Source organism: Macaca fascicularis, chromosome 14 (assembly GCF_037993035.2).
Source record: "Macaca fascicularis isolate 582-1 chromosome 14, T2T-MFA8v1.1".
Lineage (NCBI taxonomy): Eukaryota > Metazoa > Chordata > Mammalia > Primates > Cercopithecidae > Macaca > Macaca fascicularis.
The window spans coordinates 6998722-7026566 of record NC_088388.1 but is presented as its reverse complement, the minus strand read 5'-3'; the positions used below and the strand labels follow the sequence as shown (position 1 = coordinate 7026566).

The 27845-nt window shown below is 56.3% G+C and overlaps 3 protein-coding genes across 15 annotated transcripts in view; 1 reads left to right on the top strand and 2 right to left on the bottom strand.

Annotated features, from left to right (window-relative positions):
- The window catches only part of RAD9A (RAD9 checkpoint clamp component A), a 79078-nt gene that overhangs the window by 31810 nt on the left and 19423 nt on the right, over positions 1-27845 (top strand). The window lies entirely within an intron of this gene.
- Positions 263-2251, bottom strand: POLD4 (DNA polymerase delta 4, accessory subunit). Of its 2 annotated transcripts, XM_005577079.4 has the most exons (4): positions 2019-2251; positions 1712-1801; positions 1410-1521; positions 263-734 (listed from the first exon to the last, which is right to left on the bottom strand). In XM_005577079.4, the coding sequence occupies exons 1-4, from the start codon at positions 2113-2115 to the stop codon at positions 710-712; spliced, it is 324 nt and encodes a 107-aa protein (XP_005577136.2). In that variant the 5' UTR covers positions 2116-2251; the 3' UTR covers positions 263-709. The 2 variants fall into 2 exon arrangements, with proteins under 2 accessions (XP_005577136.2, XP_005577138.2); XM_005577081.3 differs by lacking the exon at positions 1410-1521.
- Positions 13097-22534, bottom strand: CLCF1 (cardiotrophin like cytokine factor 1). 2 transcript variants are annotated; one of them, XM_005577083.5, is made up of 3 exons: positions 22460-22534; positions 16401-16567; positions 13097-14564 (listed from the first exon to the last, which is right to left on the bottom strand). In XM_005577083.5, the coding sequence occupies exons 1-3, from the start codon at positions 22473-22475 to the stop codon at positions 14070-14072; spliced, it is 678 nt and encodes a 225-aa protein (XP_005577140.1). In that variant the 5' UTR covers positions 22476-22534; the 3' UTR covers positions 13097-14069. The 2 variants fall into 2 exon arrangements, with proteins under 2 accessions (XP_005577140.1, XP_045228160.1); XM_045372225.3 differs by lacking the exon at positions 22460-22534 and adding an exon at positions 21821-21946.

Sequence of the window (27845 nt, the reverse complement as noted above, 5' to 3'; positions counted from 1 at the left end):
GTGGCTGGCGGGTCAGGTAGGTTTTTCCTGGCTGCTCCAGGAAGGTGAGTCGTGAGTAGTTTCCCTGTGGGCCACCAGGGGGCACCAGAGGTCGCTCAGCTCTTAGAGGACTTGATCCGTCTCTTAAGCTGTCTATGTCTTCTTCCTCTCAGGCCTAGGACTTTCTTGAAGGAAAAGAACTGTGGTGGTGGTTCTCCCATCTCCTAACTTGCTAGGGACTGCCAGTCAAAGCAGGGCCACAGTAAAGGACTGAAGGTCAGGATTCCAGGCTTAATATTCTTTATTGGTAAGCATTAGTGAACCCCTTGCCCTGGGAGCTCAGCCAGTCCTGCTCTGATTCCTAGCCATAGGTGGGACAGCATCTTTGCCTCATGGATCAACTGTCCACGTCTGGCTGTGCCTAACTTGCCACACCATGGGTCAGGGAGACAGGCAGCAGGTACTGGAAGGTGATGGCCAGGTCCTTTTCCCCAGTGACCACTCTCCATCTAGAAGCACTCTGCTTCAGCTGCACAGGCTCTTCCAGGGGGGCTCTGAGAGCCTGCTGGTTAGATGGAGGAGTTGAGCCTCTGACACCTCCAGGTTCTGCCTGCCAAGGGTTCCTCCGCAGCGGGGCTGAGCTGAGCAGGAGCAATGGGCTCTTGCTTCTGTCCTGAGATTCTTGGGTGATTAGCAAGAGAGCCAAGGGCAGGAGGTCATACGTGGTGCCTCATAGGGGATAGAGATGCCAGAGGCTGTAGAAGATGGGGTGGGAGGGAGGGATATCCCAGAGAGAGAGAGAAAGAGAGAGAGAGAGAGAGAGAGAGAGAGAAAGGGTCAGTTGTTGAGTCCCTGGATCTGATTTCACCAGCTATTCTTGGCCATGCCCATAGTCCTTGGGAAACCCCTTGGTTCTAAATAGATAGTTCCTTGGTTCCTGGGTGTACCTTTGCCCCCGACTAGCTTGTGGAGGTAAGAATTATTGGCCGGGTGCGGTGGCTCATGCCTGTAATCCCAGCACTTTGGGAGGTCGAGGCGGGTGGATCACGAGGTCAGGAGATCAAGACCATCCTGGCTAACACAGTGAAACCCCATCTCTACTAAAAATACAAAAACAAAATTAGCCGGGCGTGGTGGCGGGCGCCTGTAGTCCCAGCTACTCGGGAGGCTGAGGCAGGAGAATGGCGGGAACCCGGGAGGCGGAGCTTGCAGTGAGCCAAGATCGCGCCACTACACTCCAGCCTGGGCGACAGAGCGAGACTCTGTGTCAAAAAAAAAAAAGAATTATTACAGTAGCGTGTCCTCCTTCTTGCCTGTTCAGCAAGGCCCTTCAACCCTCCATCCATTTCTCCCTCAGGTCAGGAGAGCAGGGTGACGGTGCCTGGAGAAGGCCCTGGCTCCCCTGAAAGCCCTCCCGGCCTGTCTCTGACCTGCACTGGAAGCGGGGGTCTCCGGGGTGGGTCTTCAGCACCTCCCACACCTCTGGGGGAGGCTCCAAGCCCATCTGCTTGGCCCGACACCAGCGCTGCAGCCGTGTGATCCCTGCCAGGGTAGGAAGAAGACTCTGGAGCCTTGTTGGGGGTGGGGTAGAGTCTGAGCTGGAGAATGTGTGTGTTCAGGGGAGACAGTGCCTGAGGGTCAGAGTCACGCAAGCGCTTGGGTGACTTCAGAGACGTGTGGGTGACGGGACTGGCTGGGAGAGGCACCTCCGTGGGGCTGGGTGGGTTCTCACCGGTGCAGGGCCCGTACTGCCAGGCCAGGTCAAACTGCCTCAGCAGCTCCAGCTCCGCTTCCTCCTCGTCGCGGGGCTGGGGCTCCTCCCCTGCAATGACAGCTGCTCTTCAGTGCGAGGCTGGCCTCAGTCTCCTGCCCCTCACCTCCCAGCCTTCCTCACCACCCCTTTGCCTCTGCCACCCCGCAGCTAGACCTGGTGTCGGGAGGGGAGGACAGGCCACCTTTCCCCTTCCATCTGCCCCTCTGCCCACGTCCTCTAGGCCCCTCCGTGTCCACTCCTCCTGCCTCCCTCACACGTCAGAGACCTAGCTCGGATGCCAGCTCCCCCTTGCTGTGCCCAGCGGGCCCCTCCCTCCTCTTCACAACCGGGTAGGAATCAGTGATGAGCCGCTTCCGGCCCATGGCGGCCACCCAGGCAGGCAGAGGAAGGAGGCGACTGCGGGGAAGAGGAGAGACCGGCCAGTGGGCGCGAGAAAGACAGCTGCTGAGAGAGACAGACGGGGCCAGGCCAGCGGCAGGCAGACAAGATGACCCAGACAAACCGAGAGAGGAAGTCGCTGGGGTCCAGGGAGGGACGCCTCCCCCACCCCAACAAGGGCGCAAACAGGAAAGACTTCAGCCAATGGCAGGACGCCTCTGTGGGGCGGGGCCCTGGCGCTAGCCAATGGTAGGCAGTGTAGGGTGAGGGGTGGGGCGGTGCCACAGCTGTGGGCTGCGGGAGGAGGGGCAGGCTGGGGCGGGGGACCTGTCAGGATGCCCCTACTTCACCACCTCCCCCGGCCCCCATTGGTCTGCTGTGGGTCCCGAGAGACTTGAAGAGAGTTATCCTCAGCCTCTCACTTCCCGTTTTCCCTTCCTAGGCAAATGTTCTTTTCAGCTTCGCTAATCCCCGTGGCCAGTTTGTAACTCCCTAGAGCCCAGCTGGAGCCTTCACTCGGTCCTTTGGCCCGCCCAGCGTTGTGGGGGCAGGTTTGGAGGTCTGAAGAGAGTTTGGTCTAATCCAGGCCCCTTCCCTGCTCCCACCCAACCCCCACCGGCCCCAGGAGACCTGGCTGGAGAAGCCCATGGGTTCTGAAACCTCCTTTCTCACAGTCTGTGCCCAAAGATGCTGCCCACTCTTAGTCCGAGTAAGTGTTTGCTGTTTTGGCTCTCCTGGGGTCCCAAGTCCTGCCCCACCCGCCCCACCAGTCAGGAAGATTCCATACTGGAAGGCAGAGCAAGGGTCTGGTTCCCCCACCACAATGGGTTTTGATCCCCAGTTCTTCATTGGCAAAATCTGCCCTCTCACAATAATGTGAATCTGAGCAGAAAATATTAACAGTAAACCTAACACTCATGTTGCACATACCATGTGCCAAGTACTGTTCTAAGCACTTTCCCACATATTAATTAAAAGAGATGTCAAAAAGTTTTTGAAAGTAGGAAGTATAGCTCAATGATTATCACTGCCGAGAGTCACAGGCATTGCAGGGCCCCAGTCGAACCACAGTCTGTCTTGGGCCCAGGAGCTCACTGTCACAAGGCAGACAGATGTACAGTTGTCAGTGAGAGGCTATAATTCCTACCAGAAGAGGAAAAGGGTGGGTCAGAGATTGGTTAGGACCACAGGGATGATTAGCATTGGAAGGCCTCCTGGAGGAGGTGGACTGCTGTAAACAATGTCTCTCAATTCTCCACCCATGACCTTTGTCCCTTGGGCTCCTGTCATCACTGACTCATCCATACTGCTGCCTCCCCCTCATCAACTTCCTGGCAGGAGGCAAAAGTACTGGCCAGTGGGAGTCTGGGAACCAGCACAGGGACCAGCCCAGCTCTAATCACCCTCCAGAGATCCCATCCGGTTCTTCCTTCCAGGGATACTGGGAGGGTGGGGCACAGACTCCTGGGCTGCCGCCTGCTCAGAAGCCTCTGCCGCCTCCTTTCCCTGCTCTGGGGTCTGGGTGCTCTGCACTGGAAGAGGGCTAAGCCACTGGTACTTGTGGGCACAAGGGAGGAAGCTGCTCTGGAGAGGAGACCACCAAAGGGGAAGTACAGGAGCAGGCCATGTCTTCAGGGTCCACGTCCTGCCTGGCTCCCCCCATCGGCGTCCTGGAGGAGGGCTGGTGGAGGAGGGAGCTTGTCAGGGCACTGCATGGAGCTGGAGGGCCCTTTCTGCTGTATTGTTTGGGCTGGGCCTATTCTAATCCCCCCATCTGCCTTGTGAACTAAGTGGGGCCCACATTCAGGGAGACAGTGTCCTTGCGGAGTTGGGGATGGAAGCAGGGAGGCCCTCTCTACCAGGGCTGGGGAGGGCCTAGGTGCTGAGTCCAGTCAGGCACTGAGTATGCTAGGTAGGGATGGCATATAGGCTCTGGGGGATTGATTACCCCCTCCCCAGAGGGCCTCAGCAAGGGTTCCTGGGCTGTTTCTAGAGGTGTGTGGCACCCACCTCCTGAGTCCAAGCCCTGAGGGATAGGGAGCCATGGGTGGGGCAGACCCCTCCTCATTCCCAAGTCCCTCCTACCCCTGAAAGCTGATAGCCGTGGGGCCCTGCCACCGCCCAGGGAGCGTGAAATGGGGTGTGCTGCTGGGCAGCCACAGCAGCTCCTGCCGCCGCCTGGGACTATTGCCTTTTCTCCTTGGGTAGCCTCTGGCATCCTGAGCTACTCTGTAGATGTTGGCTGGGCTGTCCCCGCCAGCTTCCCCAGCTTTGCCTGGCTCAGGCACCCACCCAGCCTGGAAGATGTCTCCCTCAGCCTTCAGCTACCCCCAGACCCAAGAAAAAGATTCAGAGTGGTCAGCTCAAGTGCAGGCACCCTAGGCCTGGCTTTCTGGCTTGGAGTTGAGGGAACTCTCTGCAAGCAGCATTGCTGTTCTCTCCTAAATGGCAGTGGGGTTGGGCCCCCAGGGAAGAGTTGGCACCTAGGGATTTTGGAACCATCCCTGTCCAACTGGCATTCCCTGACTCAGCACCTGGATTCCTAAGGTGCACAGCTGACTAGGCTGGACCTTGGCCTTTCCATCCTCAGGTCTTTTTCCTTCTTTGCTCTCCAACCCTATCCACCTTCTGTACCTTCTTGCCTAGAATCCCTTCCCCTACTCAGGCAGCATCCTGGCCTCATTCCCTAAACTGCTGTCCTGGAGCCTGTTCAGGCTTCAGGCTGGATGGCCAGGCCAGAGGTCTGGGTTGGGTGCTGAGTTCTCTCTCCCTGCGGGAATGTCCTGAGACCCTTATGTCAGCCCGGACACCCAGAGGCTGGTGATGAGACTAGTAGGAGTGACCTTTGCACCTCAGCCTGGTAATAATACCCAACACCCTTGCTTCAGGGCCAAGTCCAGAGTCCTGGGGGTCCAGGAGAGAAAAGAACTGAAACAGGAACCCAGCACCTTCCCAGGGGATGAGGCCCACCGCTGACTGCACTCAAGGGAAGAAGGATTAGGTCCGGCTTAGCTCAGACAATGTGGCAGGATGGGGGCCTCAGCACTGTGCCTGCATTCCCTTCCCCCTCATCACCATGAGGTTTGTGGGGAGAGCAAGGTAGAGCTGGGAAGGTGGAGGCAGGTGGAGAGAGGGGAGCAGCTGCCTGGGGCCCAGTGGGCTGTGGGATGGATCCAGCTCTTCTTCCCTCTCGCCGGTACCCTCCTTCCTCAGGCCCTTGGGCTCTGCCACCTACCCTGAGCTGGAAGTCAGTCCCACTCAGGAGATTCTGGGCAGCCAGAATACCCCTGGCCCCGCCCCCAACATACTCACACCCCGTGGGCCCCATTCCTCACCCTGTGGGCCAGAATCCTTTTAGGCAGTCATTCCTGGCCCCTCACTACCCTCCCAGACACTCCCTCTTCTCCTGGTCCAGGTTCTCTGGCCTAATGTGCTTCCATGGCAGCAGCTTGAGGGCAGAGGAAGGAGTCTCTGGGTTTTTTTTGTCACTGCTGTCTTCTGTCCTGCTCCTACCACCCTCCACACATCCTTCTGTAGTCACCTCCTCTTTCACTTTGGCCATCCAGGCTCTGGAGCAGTTCTGGGAAGACTTGAAAAGGGGCCTTCTGGCCATTCCTCACCTTGGCCACCAGGTGTCAGACTTTGCCCAGTTGGGTGGGAGGAAGGTTCTAGTTAACCATTTCCACCCCATCAGCCTGGCCTCAGAGAGAGATCTGGGCAAGTTGGGGAGGAGCCTAGAGCTGACTGCTGAACTGGCAAGGCTGAGGCACCCTGAAAGTTGAGACTGGAAAAAGAACTGGAACTCGGGCCCTACAGCTTTCTGCCAGATCGGCCTCACTGCCACTGCCCCCACACCACCCCATTGACAAGGGCTTTGTCCCCTGCTGGGAAGTTCAGGGGAGGCTGAGTCAGGGAGCTTGAGAATTGAGGGAACAAAGGCAGGGACAGTTGTAGCTCCACAGCAGAGGGGAAGCTGAGAGGGAGCTGCCCGTCGGAGTGCCCAGCCAGGACTGAGTCACTAGTCCTTGCCCTCTAGGTTAAGGGGAACAGAGGGCCTCCCTTTGCCTTTCCCCATTTGGGGTGGCTGTGGCAAGTGAGAGTGTGTGTGTACATGTGTGTGTAAGCTCAGTGCTTGAATGAGTCTCTCATATCATGAGGCAGCCTATAAGTCTTGGATGGTGGGTCAGTCTTTGCAAAAGTGGAAAACTGGCAAGGTCTGAGTATTTTACCATCTCCCATCAGAGCTTCCTCTAGCCCCACTTCCCCCAGAAGTTGCCCCTGCCCCAAGTGATAGTTCTCCATTTTATGCTCATTCTTTCAAACATAGGTGTGTTTCCAAGCACCCAAGATGATGACGAGATTTCTAATCCTTACATGCTATCTGGAGATGACGGAGAGGAGGGTCTTCTCTCGCCCACTCCCCCTATCCTTGTGGGGACATAAGGACTACTAGAGATAACGCACCCTCCACCCCTTGACATTTCAAGGTCTTAGAGTCTCATGTTAGCCTCTGGATACATGGGCCTCTGACTCTAAGGCCATACTTATGAGGTAGAACCTCGATAACTAACAAAACTCATCAAATCTCCTGAAGCAGTTCTGGATGGAAAACCAATGACTCACTCACAGAAAATGCTAATGCCCTATGATCTGCCAGGTGCTCCCTGTGCCATGGTGCTGGCGTTTTCACAAGATGCCTGTGGGACACAGTGCCAAAACACGAAGGAACAGCTCACATCCCCTGTCACCATCATTAGGGGCTGTTTGAGAGAGTTCAAGAACTCACACTCTGAAGTGCCCTCTCATGGTGCTCTCGTCCCCCTCTCCCTCCACCACCAAGGGAGCCTTCTGCATCCTCAGCATTTGGGAACCCCAGCGCTGCCCATTCAGGATTCTTCTCCTGGCCTATTCCCCTCCTCTGTTTCCCTCCACTGACCACTCTGCTCACACTGCCTGGCTCTGGCTCCCAGCCAATTCCAGTAGTTTCCAGCAGCCTAGAATCCCCCTTGATTCTCTGCCGTTCCTGCCTTGCCAATCCTCAGCCTTGGAAAATGCCCTCTTCTCCAGTCTGTCCCTCTCTCTGAAATGCTAAGGAATGTCACCGCCCATGGTGACAGGTCCACGGCAAAGGTGCCTGCTGATATCACCGGGTTCTATTTGGCTGCCTAGACACCCTTTGGCTCTCCTCTGGTTGTCTCCTTACTCCATTTGCCAAACCTCCCCATTTTTCTCCACCCGCCCCCTACTCAGCAATAACATGTTTAGATCACAACAACAACAACAAAACAAACAAAAGCCTTCTGTGATCTTGCTAACCTTTCTAGATGTTTTTGTTTGTTTGTTTGTTTGTTTGTTTGTTTTTGAGATGAAGGAAGTCTCGCTCTTGTCGCCCAGGCTGGAGTGCAGTGGTGGGATCTTGGCTCACTGCAGCCAGCTCTTCTGGGGCATCTGAGACTATTGATCAGCTCCTTCCTTCACCCAGGCTGGAGTGCAGTGGTGTGATCACAGCTCATTGCAGCCTCGACCTCCCAGGCTCAAGCGATACTCCTGCCTCAGCCTCCCTTGTAGCTGGGACCACAGGTGCGCCACCATGCCTGGCTAATTTTGTTTTGTTTTGTTTTTTGTTTGCTTGGGGTTTTTTGAGACAGAGTCTTGCTCTGTCAGCAGGCTGGAGTGCAGTGGCGCAATCTCGGCTCACTGCAACCTCCGCCTCCTGGTTCAAGCGATTCTCCTGCCTCACCTCCCTAGTAGCTGGGACTACAGGCGTGCGCCATCACATCCAACTGATTTTTGTAGTTTTAGTAGAGATGGGGTTTCACCATGTTGGCCAGGATGGTCTCAATCTCCTGACCTCACGATCCGCCCACCTCGGCCTCCCAAAGTGCGCTGGAATTACAGGCCTGAGCCACCGCTCCTGGCCAATTTTTGTGTTTTTTATAGAGATAGGATTTCACCATTTTGACCAGGCTGGTCTTGAACTCCTGGGCTCAAGCGAGCCTCCTGCCTCACCTTCCCAAAGTGCTGGGATTATAGGTGTGAGCCACTGTGCCTGGCCTTTTCTGTCAATTTCCAAAACACTATTGTCTTGACACACTTTTAAAATTTTTCTCTAATATAGCAACCCTATTAACTGATGTCTTGACGCTCTTTAAATCAGTTTAAGTCAAATTATCAAGGTTTGGCTGGGTGCAGTGGCTCACACCTATAATCCCAGCACTTTGGGAGGCCGAGGCAGGCAGATCACTTGAGATCAGGAGTTCAAGACCAGCCTGGACAACATGGTGAAACCCCATCTCTACTAAAAAAAATAAAAAAAATAAAAAGTCGGATGTGGCGATGCATGCCTATAATTCCAGCTACTCAGGAGGCTGAGGTGGGAGGATTGCTGGAACTGGGAAGCGGAGGTTGCAGTGAGCCAAGATCACACCACTGCACTCCAGCCTGGAGACAGAGCGGGACTCTGTCTCAAAAAAAAGAAAAAAAAATTATCAAGGTTTTACTGTGCCAGGCATTACACCAAAATGCTGTAGGGCTGGGCACAGTGGCTCACACCTATAATCCAAGCACTTTGGGAGCCCACATTGGGCAGATCAGATTGAGGTCAGGAGTTCAAGACCAGCATGGCCAATGTGGTGAAACCCCGTCTCTACTAAAAATACAAAAATTAGCCAGGCATGGTGGTGGATGCCTGTAATCCCAGCTACTTGATTGGCTGAGGCAGAAGAGTTTCTTTTTTTTTTTTTTTTTTTTTTTTTTTTGAGACGGAGTCTCGCTCTGTCGCCCAGGCTGGAGTGCAGTGGCCGGATCTCAGCTCACTGCAAGCTCCACCTCCCGGGTTCACGCCATTCTCCGGCCTCAGCCTCCCGAGTAGCTGGGACTACAGGCGCCCGCCACCTCGCCCGGCTAGTTTTTTGTATTTCTTAATAGAGACGGGGTTTCACCGTGTTAGCCAGGATGGTTTCGATCTCCTGACCTCGTGATCCGCCCGTCTCGGCCTCCCAAAGTGCTGGGATTACAGGCTTGAGCCACCGCGCCCGGCCGAAGAGTTTCTTGAACTTGGGAGGCGGAGACTGCAGTAAGCTGAGATGGTGCCACTGCACTCCAGCCTCGGTGACAGAATGAGACTCTGTCTCAAAAGAAAAAAACAATAAAACACTAAAATGCCGTAGTGATGCAAAGATGAATAAATCATGGGCCTTACCCTCAAGATGTTATTTGCTTGAAAAAGACAAATATGCCGGGCATAGTGGCTTACGCCTGTAATCCCAGAACTTTGGGAGGCCGAGGCGGGCAGATCACGAGATCAGGAGATTGAGACCACCCTGGCTAACATGGTGAAACCCTGTCTATACAAAAAATTAGCCGGGCACGATGGCGGGCACCTGTAGTCCTAGCTACTCGGGAGGCTGAGGCAGGAGAATGGCGTGAACCCGGGAGGCAGAGCTTGCAGTGAGCCAAGATCACGCCACTGCACTCCAGCCTGGGCGACAGAGTGAGACTCCATCTCAAAAAAACAAACAACAACAAAAAAGAAAAAGACAAATACACTTAACTATTTTTTTTTTTTTTTTGAGACGGAGTCTCGCTCTGTCCCCGGGCTGGAGTGCAGTGGCCGGATCTCAGCTCACTGCAAGCTCCGCCTCCCGGGTTTACGCCATTCTCCTGCCTCAGCCTCCCGAGTAGCTGGGACTACAGGCGCCCGCCACGTTGCCCGGCTAGCTTTTTGTATTTTTTAGTAGAGACGGGGTTTCACCCTGTTAGCCAGGATGGTCTCGATCTCCTGACCTAGTGATCCGCCCGTCTCGGCCTCCCAAAGTGCTGGGATTACAGGCTTGAGCCACCGCGCCCGGCCTATTTTTTTTTTTTTTGAGACAGTTCACTCTTGTTGCCCAGGCTGGAGTGCAATGGCACGATCTCGGCTTACCGCAACCTCTGCCTCCCAGGTTCGAGTGATTCTCCTGACTCAGTCTCCCTAGTAGCTGGGATTATAGGCATGTACCATCTCGCCTGGCTAATTTTGTATTTTTAGTAGAGACGGGGTTTCTCCATGTTGGTCATGCTGGTCTCGAACTCCCGATCTCAGGTGATCAGCCCGCCTTGGCCTCCCAAAGTGCTAGGATTACAGACATGAGCCACCACACCCGGCCACACTTAACTAACTCTTATTCTGCCCCATCTCCATCTATCTGAATTCTGCCCATCCTCCAAGATTGGTGTCAAATCCCACCGCATGCCTTTATGGAAAAGGTAACTATTGAGCACTTGCTGTGTGCTCTGCACTGGAAATACAGCTGTGGAAGTCAGCAAGAACTTCAGATACCGTTTTCTCCCCTAATAGGGCTCACAGCCTAGAGGGCCTTCACCTAACTAGATGCAGTCTGTCTTTCTTAGTCTTCTGTAGTATTTTGCCTGGATCTTTCTGCATTTAATCGAATCCTGCCTTATATTCTACCATTTGCAGGGAAGGGTTTCTATTCGTTTTTCTAGATTGTTTTGTCCAACACACTCATTGAGCACCTTCTTTAGGATGGAGTCTAAGTTGGGTGCTGGTATAGTGAGACGAAGACTCAAAAGCTGCCCCCAAGAAACTCAACAGGATAGCACTGTGTAAGCTCTCTGATGATAGGACCTCCTCCTTACTTACCTCTGTATTCCTTATAGCCCCTACTTAATGCTTTGCATATCACAGGCCACAGCTTATTTTGACTATGTATGGAGACAGCCCTGATACCCTCTCCTTTCTATCTTGTTATACAGGGGGCAGGGCCTGCAGGTGCCCCTGGCCATGCCTGGGCAGATGTCTCGACCTGAGGAGCCTGGACCCCTCAGGGTGGGGCATGTTCCCTCTAACTTAGGCCAGATGACTCAGGGACATTTAGCAGAGCTGGCTTGCCTCACCCACAAGCAAGTCAGTAGCTCTTGCACCTACATTCTGACCTCTCCCTTTTCTAGTGGTTCTTGCACTTGCCGGCAGCTCTGTGTCTGCATCGCACAGATATGCCTGTGGCCCTTATTATTTCAGGTACATTGACCTTTTCTTCCCTAGTAGATTATAAGCTCTGTAAGGGCAGGAGCCAAATTAGGTTTTAGGCTTCTTTTGGCTTTTCTACACCAGTTAGCACAGTGACAGGCAGGTAATTAGGTCTTTAAAATATTTGTCAACTGATTGACATTGCCATCATTTCTTACTTTCTTCACTTAAGGTATTGTCTCCAGGAGGCCCTTATAAAATACTCATGTAGGATGTGAGGACGATCTGGCTGTGACATCTGTCACTCCATTGATCACCAGGGTTGATTCGGCTGATCTGGCTGGCTAGGCGGGTGTCCCCTTCCTCCCTCACCGCTCCATGTGCGTCCCTCCCAAAGCTGTGCGCTCGATCGAAGAGGACAACCATCCCTAATAGAGGAGGATCAGTCTTTAGTCAAGGGTATACTAGTAGCCTCACTCCCCTGCTAGAACCTCCAAACAAGCTCTCAAAGTTCATAAAATATCCATGTATTACCTGGGAGCTGTTCATCCATTGACTTACCCAGTGGTTCCTAACTAAAGTGTCATGACATGCTGCTAGAGCCTAAGTAATCTGTAAGGACTATAGCTGCTGCTGCTATAGCCAAGCATCTGCCCTTTGTTGTTCCTGTTATCCTTTCCAGCATTCTTAGAAGGGCGTTCAATTATCCCCGCTTTACTGACAGGGAAACTGGTCACTCATAGGTTATGAGTCTGAGGTTTGAGCTTAGGGCATCCTTTGAATAGCACCTATCCCATTCTCTCACAATCTGAGTTTTTCTTTTCTGGAATATGCTGTCTTACATTGGAGAGAAAGGAGTGGAGTTATAGCTAAGGACTGTGACTTGGTCAGTCTGTTTCCCTCCTAAAGAGAGGAAGGGTGTTGAAGTGAGGGTCACTGCTCCTGAAGCCCCAGTGGACAGAGACAGGCAGGAGTCCTGGGGAAGCTGGGGAGTGAAGCCCAGGGGCTGACTGCTCAGGGTAGAGCACCAGAGAGGCAGATGAATAGCTTTGCTCATCACAAGGAGGCTGGGCAAGAGGGCAGAAATAGAAATTCAAGGTGGGAAGACAGACCTTTGATACCGTTAATGCAATCCAGGAAGGTAAGGTTGGCTGGGTGAGTGGCTCACGCCTGTAATCCCAGCACTTTGGGAAGCTGAGGCAGGTAGATCACCTGAGGTCAGGGATTCGAGACCAGCATGGCCAACATGGTGAAACCCCATCTCTACTAAAAAAAAAAAAATATCCTGGCATGGTGGCGCACCCCTGTAATCCCAGCAACTCAAGAATCACTTGAACCCAGGAGGCGGAGGTTGCAGTGAGCCAAGATCATGCCACTGCACTCCAGCCTGGACAACAGAGTGAGACTCTCAAAGAAAAACTGAGGCCAGGCGCGGTGGCTCACGCCTGTAATCCCAGCACTTTGGGAGGCCGAGGCGGGCGGATCACGAGGTCAGGAGATCGAGACCATCCTGGCTAACACAGTGGTCTCTACTTAGCCAGGCGTGGTGGCAGGCGCTTGTAGTCACAGCTACTCGGGAGGCTGAGGCAGGAGAATGGCATGAACCTGGGAGGCAGAGCTTACAGTGAGCAGAGATTGTGCCACTGCACTCTAGCCTGGGCGACAGAACGAGACTCCGTCTCAAAAAAAGAAAAAAAAAAAAAAAAAAAAAACCAACGAATCCCAGAAAGGTGAGGAAGACTGAGCAAAGGCTGGGTGAGGGAAACCTGGAGTAGACACAAGCTGTGTGGGAGGACTGAGGATCAAGGAGTTGGTGGTGGGAGCAGGAGTGGACAAGTCTGAGGTGCGCCCATCACCCCAGTGCGGGGAGGAAGAGCGCCTCTTCTCAGAGCTCTGTGCAGCTTCACCAGAGGCAAGCAGGGAGTGGGAGCCGGGGCGGCAAGAGAGTCTGATGAGCACCAGGAGGGTTGAGGCCGGGCAAAGAGACTAAGTTCTGGGGCAAGCATTTTATTTGTTAATACAAGAATAGAAATTCTGCAATAAATATCATCTAATAAATAACATCTCCAAATAAATAAATATTAATACAACACACTTAGAGTCATGAGTGGGTGGGGCTGGGGGGGCAGGGCCTGGGGGAGCTGCCACCCCACACCCCAAAATGCTACTGCAATGTAAACTTTCAGGAAATCCTGTGGTGTGGCTATGGTTGCCCTCCCCAGCCTGGGCAACCCACAGATACCCTGGGAAAGGGGGCAGCGAGGAGGCACTGTAAAGCTGGAAGACAATTCGAGGCAAGGTCCTGATGCTCAGCTTGGCTTTTGTTTGCCACTCTGTGCTTTGGAGACTCCTGGGTCTGTTATGGTCTGTCCCTGCCCCTTTGCTTTCAGTATTTTCTCTTCTGGTTTATAGGGAACCTCCAATGCAGACCCCACCCCTGCACTGTTAATCTTATCTCTTTTTGTGTAGAACTGCCACCATGTTTGTTTCCTGAATTGGATGTATAGAGTGATTTGGGGGTAAGGGAGCAACACCCATTCAAGGAGAGTGGGGCAGCCAAAGGGCTTCACCCCAGAAAGTCATGTGTGGTGGTGGCCCCTCAACTCCTGCCTTCCAGGTGTGCCACCTGAGGGGCTGGGTGGGCATTGGCCAAGTGGTAAGCAAGAAGCAGGAGGCCATGAGAGCCTCTGCACCAACTTGAACCACTTCAGACTCCCTCGAGCATGACTTCCTGTAGAAACAGGACAGGACAGGGCCTATTGCACCTCCTCCCCAGCTCAGTAGACCTTTGGGAGGTGGGGAGGAGACAAGGCTGATCACATCACACGCCCAGCCGGTCCAGGAGAGGGCCAGAAGCTCACAGCTTCTGTCTCCTGGCTCAACAGGTGTTGGCATACAGGGCTGGCTCTCCCAAAGTGGGTGCAGGGTTTGAAGGGGGAGCGAAGAGGAGGCGGCAAAGGTCAGAAGTCAGAAGCCGTGAGCCCCCAGGTGCAGGGTGACTGCAGCTGCTGGAGGCTGCATCTTCTTCTTGAGCCGGTTGAAGTCCTTGGCCGAGCGCCACAGCCAGGTCTGCAGCTCCTTCAGCAGCCAGAAGTCATCCATCTTTTGGAGGAAGTCACTGTGGGCAGGGCCAGGAGTCCAAGTGGGTTCAGTCCCAGGCAGCGGCTGGGGCAGTGGGTAGCCCAGAGCTGCCATGACGCCTGCAATGCTGCCCAGCAGGCCCTGGAGGCTGGTGCAGAAGTGGGCCAGGCTGCGGCGCAGCTCAGCAGTGGCAGCCTGACGGTTGAGGCCACGCAAGTAACACAGAAGGTGGCTGTAAGCCTCGTAGTTTTGGGTCAGCCGCAGTTTGTCATTGAGGCTTTGCCACACCTCCAAGTTAACAGTGGCCCTGGGCAGAGTCTCTGCCCCCAGGCGGGGAGGGTTGAAGTCAGGCTCGTTGAAAGGAGGGCCCAGGTAGTTCAGCTGTGAAAAGGAGAGGGTGATGGGGAAGGAGGAGGGCAGAGCAGCTGTCTCATCACCGAGGAGATACCTGCTCCCAAAGTTTCTATTTTTTGTGTCCCCTGACACTGGCCCTGTCTCCATGCTAGGCTTCTCTGTTCATGGCCTCCCTGAGTTTCTCCAATAAGGATATCATTTGTATGCAGATGACAGCTGAAGCAGTGGCGGTGATGAGCTCTCCAATGGAGAGGCGTAGAAAGAGGAGGAGGAGACGCAGGAGACGCTCAGGAAGGACGTGCTGATTGGCTTGGTGGGCAAACCTTGGGAAAGTGCCCGCTGTGAGGGCAGGACAGAGAAGAAGAGGAGCCTGGAGGAGCCAGGGGGCGAGGCTGGAGAGGTAGAAGGTGGCCCAGGAGAGTGCAGAGGCCAAGGAAGAGTTCGAGAAGGCAGCAGTGCTCAGCAGTGTGGCTGCAAAACAGACAGCAAGGAGAATGAGCCTTCAAAACACTGTCGGGCTTGGCAAGGAGGTGCCTGACGACCTTGGAGAGAACCACTGCTGGGGCCTGGAAGCCAGATTGCAGGGGGTTAAGAAGTGAGTGGGTGGAGAGGAAGTGGAGGCAGAGGGTGTAGACCACTCCTTCGAGAAATTTGGCAGAGAAAGCCAGGAGAGAAAAAGGGTCGGGAACTAGAGGGGGCAGTGGAATGAAGCAAAGGTTTTCTGCACAAGGAACAAGAGAGAGATGAGAGGGGCCCATTGGCACCAGAGTCCCATTTGCCACTGACATACCCGGGCCCACCAGCTGAGGGGCTGGGGAGAGACGGGTACTCACTAACACTCCGAAGGAAGGGTTCAGTTGAAAGGAGCTAGGCTGCAGAAGGAAGAAATGGAGGCAGTCTCATGAGTAGGACAGGAGGAAGGCTATGGAAGACAGCATGGTATAGGGAAGAAGGCAGAGCCCTTGCCAACCCTCGGGGGAGCGGCTGGGGCCCAGGGAAAGGGATGAGGGCGATGTGTAACTGGGAAAGAAGGGAGAAGCAAGGGGAGAGGCCTGGGATAGGCAAGGGCCCAGGGGGAGGTTCACACGCTGACAAGCACAGAGACAAACTAATTTCCTCGGTGTATCCTGGGGCTGGAGCCAGCTCCCCCGCCACCCTCCTCCCTTTTCTTTCCCTGGCTCCAGAGTAGAGTCTGGGATGTGGAAGAGGAACACGGGAAGAGGGGGCCGGTTCCCCATGGTCCTCGGCTCCTCCGACCCTCCTTCCTTCTCTCCTGGGCTCTCTGAACACCTCTGGACCACCCCCAAATCCTTATAGCATCACCTCCATCCACACCCTAAACCCCCTGCCACTACTGCCTGGGTTCCCTACAGTCCCCTTCCCCCATGACCCTCGTAGGAGGCCCAGCTAGAATGGGAGAGGCAGACGGAAGGGAGGCCCCTGGGTCCAGAGCAGCAGGGCCCCAGGTCTGGGGGTAGAGGCGAGCTGGAACGCAGGCATGGGAGGTGGGGCCCCTCCATCCCCACCCAACCCCGCCCGCGCAAGAGACACCACAACACGGTGTAAACAGAGGAGACTTCCCCGGCCCCCAGGGGGAGGCGGGCGGCTGGGCTGGCAGCCAGTGGGGCAATGGGCCAAGGCGGGTGCGAGGCCTGCCCACATGCCTAGTCCTGGGGCGAGGGATGGGGAGATGGGGGGGCCACCTAAGAGGGAAGGGCAGTAGATAAGCCAGACAGGGGGACTGGTGGGAGCCAAAGAGCCCCTCCTCACCCCATCATTTACCAGGACCCTCCACGATTAGGACTGTCTTCCCCCAACTCCTCACTCCTCCCCAACTCCCAGACTCCTACTCTGGATACTCACATAGGTCCCAGCCAAGCTGCGGAGTTGGTGCTCCAGGTAGCGGGTGAGGTCATAGGTTTTCTGGATGGAGGGGCCAGGCCCTGGGTCCCCTGTGCGATTGAGAGCTGGCACTGCAGGGAGGTGCCAGAGCACCGTGCACAGGCACGCTAACATCCCCCACGAGTCCCCTGTGGGCAGGATGGACGAGAAGCATGAGTGCGGCCCAGGCCCACACGGGGAAGCATCTGGCAGCCCCTCAGGTGTCTGTCCCCACCTTGGGCTGGAAGGTGGGTGAGGGTGGGACACCAGATGGGAGGCAGAGGGGATGGAGGAGGGAAAACACCCCTGGCAAGAGGGGAGAGAAAGAGAGGTGTGTGTGTGTTTGAGGATGAGGACTTGGCACGCCTAAGTATCTATCAGTAGATACTTGAGAGTATATCTGTGTGTCAGCTGAGAGAGTCTTTGGCATGTGTGCCACTGTGTGTGTGCCAACATATATGTGTGTGTACATGGAGGGACAGGGCCAGGCCTAGGGACTACAGGTCGACCTGCCTGTGTTCCAGTTGTACCATAGCTTCCTGCCAGTCTCCCAGTCCCACTGCAGCTTGAGGGGAGTCACAGGGTGGGAGATAGCACATGTCAGAGCTGGCAGGCTGAGCAGTCAGCCCCAAGGGAGGAAGCAGGAGAGAGGCAGCCGCCAAGAACACAGTCGTCCATAAGAGGCAAGGTATAGGGTTAGACCACCAGGGTCGGGCTGCCTTATGGGGCTAGTTTTGGGTATATTCTAGGATGTGATTCCTGAGTGTGGGAAGCATAGGGTGGGGTTAGATTGAAGATTTAGTGCTCACTCTCAGGGAATGGTGGCAGTGTGGAGGTTCACACCATTCTTGGTGTTAGGTGGGGAAAAGTTGGACTTCAATGAGCCCTTTCCATCAGCCTGTGAGGGTGGGGACAGGAAGGGAGAGGGGTGCATTTGACGAGTCAGGCTTGTTGGCTGATGGCACTGCAGAGTTTGGACATCCCAGGATACCAGGAGTCCAGAGGCCAGGGTTGGGTGCTGTAAAGAGTGACATGGATAGTGGGGAAATACGCTTTTCTGGGATTTTAAGTGAGGACCAAGGTGAGGATTGAGTGGACACTTTGGACTGGCAAAGGCAGTTAGGGTTTGGCTAGGATAGATATAATTGGCATTGGGCTAGGTTAGATTTAAGGACTGGGTTACTTTAAAAGTTTCAGATTAGTTTAGACTTGGGATTTGGTTGATTTAGTGTGGTTGAGGTTTGAGTCCAGCAGGGGATGTGGTGAGGTCTGGGCAGGCAGAAGGTGAGCTGGAGGGCTGTGACTTGGTCGGTTTAGATACCAGATGGGGCGCTGCTTATGTCATGAAGAGCAGGGCTAGTTTGGGTTTTCAGCTTGAATAGGTGTGAGGTCACGAGTGGTTTCTTTCCTTTATTTTTTTTTTTTTTCCTTTTTTTCCTTTTTTTTTTTTTTGCTGCCACCTTCCCACCACTCCTATAGTTCATATTTTATACTCTCAGATTTTTCTATAATGACATAGGTTGCTTTGATAGGTAGAAATAACTTAAATAGATATAACACTTTGCCCATGGTTAGAATGGGATTTGAAGAAAGAATGAAGACTAGGTTAGGTTTAATCACAGCGCTGGGGCAGTTTTGGAGAGGGCTACTAACTAGGAAGGATGCAAGACTCCATTTGTATAAAACATCTCTTATGGAGGACAGGGGTCAGTGAGGACTTTGGCAGTGGCCCCCTGGTCAGTATGGACTCTTTCAGATGTGTGGCTGGCCAGCTTTACTGAGGGAGCATGGGGGTGGGGTACCACCAGTCACAGGGTCTTAGTTTGAGGCAAGTGTGAGTGTGTGTACACACGTGTATTTTAGGACAGAGAGTAGGGTCAGGCACTCAACTGCTCCCTAGGGAGACTGGCTCCCCCTTTCCTGTGCCCTCTGAGCCTGTGGCTTCCTCCTGGATGCTGCTTTCCTCACTCTTCCTTTCTATCCCCAGCTCTTGCCTGACTCAGTTCCTTTCTCCTCCCTGTTCCTCACATTCCAACACAACTCCAAGCCTGGGGATCTGGCAGTCACCTCTAGGATCCTATGGGTACAGAGTAGAATTAGTTTTGGAGATTGGAGACCTGCTGAATTGGGCAGCGGCCCTCCCAGCCTTGAGGTTGCTTTCAGCATCGAGTCTGGCTTCATTCAAAGTTAGCGGCAAGGCTGAGGGTCCCAACTGAAGCAGGAGCTGGGAGCTAGGCGTCCCTCTTTACCCACATGTTGACTGGAGTTCTAGGTTCTGCCTATGTCACGGCCAAGAGGTATAGTCAGGAACCCAGCTCGGGACTTATCCCTCTCCCATTCTGAGCCCTGTGGGACATCCCTAGGGGAGATCAGCTCCCTACACAGGGACAGCAGGGGGAGAAGCCTTTGGATAGACAAGAACTAAGTCATCTGGGCAGAAAAAACGGCTCATGAAATTAACCAGACGAGGCCGGTGTTTCCAGGAATATTTCAGTTCTGAGGTAACTGTCGTTGCAGGCTGGGGGTGGGGGGGGCGGGCAGGGGAGAACAGAAGGATCCGACGGCCCACAGAGAGAACTAGAAAGAGGGAAGGGCTCTCAGGAATCCAGAGGGAGAAGAGGTTAGGAGAGGAGAAAGGGGGGTAGAAGGACAGGGCTCTGCCCCTGCTATGACAGCTTTCACTCTGGGCAAGCCGTGCCCATACCCGTGTCTCAGGCAGCAGGAGGAAAGCAGTGTGGGGTGAACACTTGTGTAGTTGTGAGCTCAGGAACCCAGCACAGCTCGCCTGCCTCCTGAGGAGAGTGCATGGTGGGCTTCCTGGAGCCCTCATCCATCCTCCCTTAGGCTCATGGTATGCAGGTGGACCCTGACCACTGGGGCTGTGTCCTGGGTCCCCCTCTCCCCCTCCCCACCAGTCCTGGCCCCCAGCCCGCCCCCGCCTCAGCTCTGCCTCTGGCTGCTGCCCACTGATTGTTTACATCCCCTCTTCTCTGTGTGTTTATAAATCTGGCTGAGCACGTGAGGAGCTAATGAGTGCAGCTCACGTTTCCTGCAGCAGCCCCCCACCCCCTATCCTGGCCCCCACCCAGCCAGCCCCTAATTCCATCCAGATCCCTGGGCCCTGGGAACCAAGGCCCTCCTCATGAAAACACACACACACACACACACACACACACACACACTCACTCTCTCTCTCTCTCTCTCTCTCTGCCCAAGGAAGTGACCAGCCACCCAGACAGCTGCACAGGCAGGCGCACCCGTGTGCACGTCTTTAGCCACTTTAGCCAGCTGCCCCTCAGTCCCTGGCCTGGACGCCCCCGGGCTGAGCTTTCCCAGTGAGGGTGAGGGTTCAGCCGTGCAGATGTACCAGGGTGGTTAGGGTGGTAGGACAAGTCAACGGGAGTCTTTGCACCTGGGACTATAAGAGCTAGGCTAAGAACTGTGAGCCCTAAATGTTGTAGCCAGGGAGGCACTGCAGGGCTCCAGAGGTGGGGCATAGTGGCCTCAGGCTGGACTGAATATGGGAGCCAGGAGGAAAGGCCAGACCAGGACCAGCGCTGGCTGCTGCGGTTGGAGGGGTCTGTTGAGAGGAATTGAGGGATGGAGTGGGTTAGGCAGAATAGGTGAGGAGTGGGTGAGGGATGGAGTAGGTGAGGTCCAGGCATTGTGACTGTAGGAAACTGCCCTAGGGGCGTGTCCTGACCTGCCTTCACAGGCAAAGGCCCACAGAAACCCATCATCCTTCTACCCTGTGGTCTGCTGCCTTCCCCTCTCTTACTTCCCTCCCTTCTGCCTTTTCCTTGGTTCCCTTTCCCCCAGGCCACTGAGAAGTGGCTTGGTGAGTGGGGACACATGGGCCTGGGAATTGGGAGACCTAGTTTTGCCACCAACCCCTTTGGTGACTGTGGGCTTGCACAGAGAGGTCACACTATGCATGCTCAGTTCCTCCCAGAGGAAACATGCAGGGCTTCATCTCTCCTCTCCTCTCCAGCATCCCCCTTCCTGCCCTTCTCTTCCAGCCTAAATGACAGAAGTCACTGAGGCCCAGGGGAAGAAGCTGAGGGTGGGCCAGCCCCCCTGCCTTATGAAGTCAGTAACCAAGCAAGCGAGACAGGAGTTGGGCTTTGGCTGGAGCGAGAGGGTTCCTGATTGTGCCGCAAGAGGGCCCTGGGTGTGCTCAGGGAGGCCAGTGAGGAGCCAGGGGGTAGCCCAGCAGCCCACTGAGAGCCAGAGGCAGGGGGAGCAGTGAAGGAGGAGTCCAGGGCAGTGGTGGGTGAGTTAGAAAGGGTGTTGTTATCAAGAGGGGTGCGGGAGGGGCTGGGGGAGAGTGCAGGAGCCAGGTGTGCACAAGAGGTGGGACGTGGGGAGGAATGTGAAGTGTCAGCCAGTGGCTGGTGTGCAGGGGTGGCACGCAGAAGTGTGACGGACAAGAGTGTGGGACTGTGAATGAAGGGGACAGGGAGCCATTGCACCCATCAGCAGTGTCACTTCTGGGGCTGCTGGGTGACAACTGCCATCTCTGCTTCCTCCCCTGGTGGAGTGTGTGGCTCCAGGGTAGTGAGGGTGTCTGAGCTGGCTGGAGTGCGTCTGGTCTGTTAGGGGAATATGTACTCCCGTCCTGTCCGGTGTGAGGGGCAACGTGTGCTCCCGAGCGGTAGCGGAGGTCAGTTGGGGGCAGTGAAAGCACAGAGGTGTCCCTGGATCAGGGTCAGAGAAGGAGGACCCGGCAGAGCAGTGTGCCCAGTGCCCCCCACCCCCAGCCTCTCTCCAGGGCTTAGCCTGCACCCGCCCGTCTCCTCTCCTCTCCTGGCAGCCCCTCACACCCCGGGGGGAGGGCCAGGCTGGGACCTGGGGGAACAGAGGTCCTCTGGGATTGGCGGGGGTCTGTAGGGAGGGCTCCAGCAGCCCTGCGCGGAGTTGTGGAAAGGAAAGCGGGTCGGGAGAGCAAGCATGAGAGGACTCTGGCGAGCCCCGGGGACTCCTTCGAAGGTTTCCTTCGAGGGGCTCGGCCGGAAAGCTGCACGGCGGCGGTCGCCAGCTGGCCCTCCCTCCCGGCGGTGACCTCTCGCTCCGGGACCCCTCCCGGCGCTGCGCCTTCCCTCTGTGTGGCCCCGGCGCCCCCGGCCCCGCCCCCTCCCGCTCCCGCCCGGTCGCTCCTTCCAGGCGGCGGGGGCGGGGGCGGGGTCCGGGGCACCCGGCTCCGGGCTCTGTCCGGCGCTGCCCTTTCCCGCGCGTCAACTCCCCTCCTGCCCGGGCTGAGCGGCTGCTCCCGCCGCTCCCTGGCCGGTGACAGACTTTTTCCTGCCGGGTCCGGCCCGGCTGCGCCCGCCCCCCGCCCAACAATAATCACTCCCAGGCCACGGTGGCCCGGGGGACTCGCAGCCGCCGTCCGCCGCCCCTACCTGCCGCCGGCTCCCCGGCCGTGGGCACCATGGAGGGTTCCGGCCGCGCGGCGCGCAGCTAGGAAGCCGCGAGTCCCGCGGCGCGGCTCGGCCTGTCCGGTCCGGCCCGGCCCAGCCAGGCTCGGCGCTGCCCTCCGCCCTCCTCTCCGCCGCCCGCCCTTCCTCCCGCCCGCCCTCCTACCCCTCCCGGCGGGCCGGGGAGGGAGAGCGGCGCGGCCCGAGGTGTCGGCCTCCCCTCGCCTCCCGCCGCCCGGCCTCGGGCTTCCCCGGCCTCCCTCCCTCTTCTTCTCCCAGCCCCTCCTCCCACCCGCAGCCTCGCTCCCCGCCTCGGACTCTCTGGCCCCAACTTGTGCGCGGGGCTCTGGGGCTGGGGCTCCAGGTTGCCGCCTCCCCAGGTCTGCTATCGTCCGGGCTCCCCGCCGCTCCCGGCTATCTCCTGGCCCCGCCGTGCGGACTCCAGGAATGCGGCGTCCCCGCCTGGCCCCTCTCGAGGGCGCCCAGCCGCGCCTCCCCCGGCTGGAGCCCAGCTCGGTGGCCCGGCCCCGGCGCGGGGCTCCCGGGGGTCAAGGCAGGACGGGAACCGGATCTCGTGGCTGCTCGGCGGGGCGGGGGCCGGGGCCTCGGCCGCCTGGCTCCTACCTGCTCGGAGGTCCATGGGGCTGGGGCCAGGCCGGCCGGGTGCGGCTCCTCTCCCGGAGGCTGGCGGAGTGGGAGGGCGAGCCGCGGCTCCGGCGAAGCTTTAATAATCCCATCCGCCAGGCCCACTCGCAGGTTTTTTTCGCTCGGTTTCGGGTTTTTTTTTTTTTTTTTTTTTTTTTCGGTGTGGGACATTCTGCAAACTTTTTTTTTTTTTCTGACGTGTAAAGCTGTAACCACAAATTGTAGCGGCCCTCCCCGGGGTGGGGGTAGGAGGGGGGAGGAGGGAAGGGAGGGCTTCTGGGGCTCCCTCTCCCTCCCACAGCACCGAGGGGGGGGTGAGGTGAGGCGAGGCTGTGGCGGTACCACCCTGGGCCTCCTGGGGGAGGGGGCGGGGAGGCCATCAGTCCGTCTGAGGACTCCCGGGAGCCAGTGGACAGCGCCGACTTCGGGTGGGCTTCTCCCCTGGCGTTGGCCTGGGGACACCACCCCCTGCCCCCTGCCCGGTGCGGGGTCCCAGCTCCCACGCTACCTCTGCCTGTGCGGGGTCCCTGCTCCCACCCTACCTCTGCCTCCTCATCTCTAACCTTCCCTCCTCCTCACCCTTGAGTAAATGCAATGACACATTCTCCCAAATGCCAGCAAGCTGGCCTGGGAGCAAGTGATGGTGTTTTTCCTGCTGCCCTTTGTCTGGGCTGACCGCCCCCCTTGCCTATTGTCCCGCCGCTTGTCCCATTTCCAAAAGCTAGAGCTAAGCGAGGCGCTGGGGCTGGGGCAGGTGACTAACCAGCTCACAATGCCCCCTGCGGGGGAGGAAGAGGGCACCACAGGCCCACTGCCCGGCCCAGAGGCGAGAAGAGGCCACTTGGCGGGACTTTTTCCCTCAAGTTCACAAGGTTCTTCATTCTTCCTCCAGTGACCAGGGAGAATGCACATGGGTGGGGGATTTGTAATTCATTAATCAGCACGAGGCACCGGACCAGTTTCAACACCACAGGCTTCTTGGGTGACTCAGCGGGAATGCTCCGATTCAAGGCGATGGACCGCCTGAGCGTCCCCATTTGTGAAATGCTTCCCCATGAAGACGCCTGGCAATCTCCTTCCTTTGGGGTTTCGGGTTGTTGGTTTTTCCGGTGGTGAGGTGGGGGTGGCTTGGCAGTGAGGGCTCCCCCTCCTTCCCGCAGGCCTGGGTTGGGACTTGCTGGGCAGGATACCTGGGGGTATGCCTGGACCCTCCCAGAGGGGTCCGCTCCTCCCTCTCCAAGGGTGCCAGGGAGAACATGCTCAGTGAAGGCAGCTCTCACCCAGGGCTGGGGACTGCCCTGCTTCATGATTTTCCTGGGGGACAGTCATGTGGTCCCCAAGGCTTGGGTGCCCTATAACCACACCACCAATTAAATCACTGGGTAATAAGTTGCTTTTGTTGTTGTTTATTTATTGTTTCAAAGTGGGAGAGGCCAGTGGTGGGCCAGACCTGGAAGGTGATGCCTCTGCCTGGAGTGGCATCCGAGATTTGTCCCCCACTACTTCCTGGTGCCCCTGGAAGAAAGGGAGGGCACTCTGCCAGTCCAGCCCCCGCGCCTCCAGCCTGTGGCCTGGGCAGGCATCCTGATCATGGCCAGTGCTGGGTCCCGGGGCAGCTCTTCCCTTCTCTGTACTGTGAGCACTGAGCTGGGGGTGCGGGGGGGTGGGGAAGAAGTTTGTTTTCAATTACCTCACTGGAGTGGGACAGACTTTGTTGTTGGGTTTTTTTTCCCCTCTCTCTCCTTTCTTCCTTTTTTTTCCTAAACAAGGAGAAAAAGAGCTGGGAAAGGAGAGCTGGCTTGGGTTGGGGGGCAGGGGACTTTGAGGGACCTTAGTAGCAGCACTGATGAAAACTGCCTGGAGGGACCCTTGTGAAAAGTGCTTAGGGCCTCCCTCCGCCCCCTACCCCCAACCACTCTACCTCCTCCCTGCCCCCACCAGCCAGGACTCTGGAGTTTCAGTGACATTCCTGGTGGGTGAGCCCAGTGATTTCTTGATGCCCATGCCAAGGTCAAGAAGGCAGATGCCCATGGGTGCATGGCACTGAGGCCAGCCAGGAGGTCCCCCTAGCTCCTACCCTTTCAGAGGGAGGGGGCCAAGAAGGAGGGAGAAGGGGAGCAGCTTCAGCCTCTCCCTCCACCTCGCAGCCGCTCCTTGTGGAGTCTGCACAATGTGGTTTGGATTTGACTGAGCCCCTCAGCACCTTATAAAGCACCTTGCTGAGTCAGGGAGAAAGCAGCCCCAGTGTGGGGGGAGCGGAGGGGAGGGGTGCTGAAGAAAGAGGCGGGGGCAAGAGAAGAGGGGTGAGACCAGAGAAGGGACAAGACTGGGAAGGAAAGAGGAGACACAAAGAGGCAAATGGGTGGGAGTGGGAAAGAGGGGAGGAGGGAGCTGGGAGGAAGAGGGGGAAGCAGCAGATGGGGGAGAGGAAGAGACTGAAGCAGAAGGTGGGAGTGGACACCACCACCCCCAGCAGACATCCACCTGGGGCCGCCAGAAAGCACTGGTTTGCCGGAACTGAGGGCTGCAGCTCTGAAACAGGGACCCAGGCCAGGTGGGTACAGGGACAATTGACTTTACACACAGCCCCCCAGCCCCCAGTTTGTCTTTGAATCTTAATGTAGTGACCCCACGAGCTGGGAAAGTTGTGTTCTCCCTCTGCCTCTTGTCTGGACTTGCCTCCCTGCCCTCTCCCCTCACCTAGTGGGGGCCAAGCCTCTCACTTCCCCTCCCCCACCTTCTGCACTGCCAAAGGGAAAAGCAGCTCCATCTCCAAGCTGCCAGTGCCCCTCTGCCATGCCTGGGCAAAGGCAGCAGGCTGGGAGCTGCCAGTTGGGTTGGGTCGGGGGCTGGAATAAAGACGGTGCCTTTATCCTGCCAAGTCCCTAAATGGGGGTAGCTGCTGGGGTTTGGGGAAGAAGGAAGAGAGGAAAGAGCAGGAGTGGCCCCTCCAGGGTTTCCGTAGGATGGGGCAGGACAGGTGGCTGCCCTCTGATTTCCAGTTGGGGGACCTCGGGAAAGTTCCTGCTCCCCTGTGACTCTCAGAGAATCTTGTTAGGGGCCCTTCCAGTGCTGACAATCTGGGGTTGCTGGTGGGAGGGCAGAGCTTAGAGGAGATGCCAGTCCCCCCAGCTCCAGACAAGCATGGGAAAGAGAAGCGCTCCGTCTGCTCCAGGGGCACATTGTGCAGGCACTTTCTCAGTCTCTGCCAGGTCCTGTTAAGGACAGAGAGAGAGCAAGGAAAACCCATCCCTGCCTTTAGGAATTTCACAGTTGGGGCTTACATCTGTAATCCCAGCACTTTGGGAGGCCCAGGCAGGAGGATTGCTTGAGGAATTTGAGATGAACCTGGGCAACATAGAGACCCCCATCTCTACCAAAAATTTAAAACTTAGCCGGACATGGTGGTTCGTGCCTGTAGTCCCAGCTAATCAGGTGGCTGAGGCTGGAGGATTGCTTGAGCCCAAGAGTTTGAGGCTGCAGTGAGCTATGACCACTACACATGGTCTTTGTTGCCTGGGGCAACAGAGCAAGACCCTCTCTCAAAAGAAAAGGAAAGAATTCCAGTCTAGGGACACTCATTAAACTGTCTGACATCAGCCATAGGTGGCAGTGGGTACATTTAGGGCAAGGAGGATGGTGGGAGGAGAGCTTCCTGGAGGAGGTAGAGCTTTGGGGCAGAAATGTGGATGGACTGAGCTAGAAGGGCAGTGGCAACCACAGGCAAAGTGCCAAGGTAGCACCAGGTGCAGTCCAGGATTCCCTGCAGCGGGCACAGAGCTGCTCTGAGAGTCAGGAAACCTCCATTCCAATTGGCCAGTGTGACCTTGGGACAAGCCGGTCACCTCTCTGTGTGATGGGATCTGACCACCTCTGCCCTCCTCTCCACAGGATGGTGGGAGTAGTCTGTGAGCTGATGAGGGGCCACTGGCTTGCTGCCTTCTCTGGCCTTTTAAAGATTCCAGGCCTCACCATCCACAGGGGGGTGTCAGGTCAGGCCCTCAAGAAATGTGGCTGGCTGGGGGCCAGAGCTGGCACCAGGTGATGACTGAGCTGCCCTCCAAGGGGTGAGGGTGAGTCAGTGTAGGCTCAGGGACTGGCCAGGGTCCCACCCTTCCTCCCCACATGGTGACATCCCCAAGGAAGGCTCTCCAGGTACCCAAAACACCATGTTGCACACAGCTGCACAGTTAGCACTGATGGGACCCTGGCCCAGGGAGTGTCCAGGTTCCTGAACTAGGGGAGTCTCTAGCTGGTCCCCTCTTGACAGTTGTGTTGGAGAAACCCACAGAGGTGAGTAGGGACACTCATTCATTCATTTGTTCACCAAACGTTCCCTAAGTTTTGGTGCTGGAGACACAGAGAGGAGCCCTAGGGGGTGGGTGGAGGGGCGGAGGCTGACCTGGGTGTTGGGAGGAGAGGCAGATGCCTACTACAGTGACTCCTCCAGCCTACTGTGATGCTGGTATTTCTTACTAACATTTACTTTGCTGAAATACTAACAATAGTTTACGTGCACGCAGCTGTTCCCCACATCAGGCACAGTGCTAATGCTTTGCGTGGGCTATTTTATTTATTTATTTATTTATTTATTTATTTATTTATTTATTTATTTTGAGATAGAGTCTCACTCTGTCGCCCAGGCTGGAGTACAGTGGCGCGATCTCAGCTCACTACAAGCTCTGCCTCCCGGGTTCACGCCATTCTCCTGCCTCAGCCTCCGGAGTAGCTGGAACTACAGGCGCCCGCCACCACGCCCGGCTAATTTTTTTTTTTTTTTTTTTTTTGTATTTTTAGTAGAGATGGGGTTTCACCGTGTTAGCCAGGATGGTCTTGATCTCCTGACCTCATGATCCACCCACCTCGGCCTCCCAAAGTGCAGCGATTACAGGCGTGAGCCACTGCGCCCGGCCTAGTTTATTTCACCTTTGCAGTAACTCCGAGACAGGAGCTATCATTTCCCTATTTATACATGAGGAACCTGAGGCTTCATGAGACAAAGTCACTTGTCTGAGGTCACACAAGCCTGGAAGTGGTAGAACCAGGACTGGAACCCAGTACAATCCAACTTCAGCAACATGCTCTTTTAACTCCACCATGCAGGTGCCAGCCTGAGGAAGGGGGCCAGAGGCACATCTTGAAAAGAGGAGTCTGGGTGCTGGGAACAGACTTCAGCAATAGCAGGACTTGGCTGAGTGCCCCTGGCTATGAGGCGTCTAGCCTGGCACAGCTGGTCTCTTCAGGTCACTCAGATGTTGCTTGGGGTATAAAGAGAGTCATCCAGTGCCTGGAGAATCCTGGCCTGGAGCACAGGGAGACCTGGGTTTCCTCCCCACCACCGACCCCTTACATGAACTGGCAATGT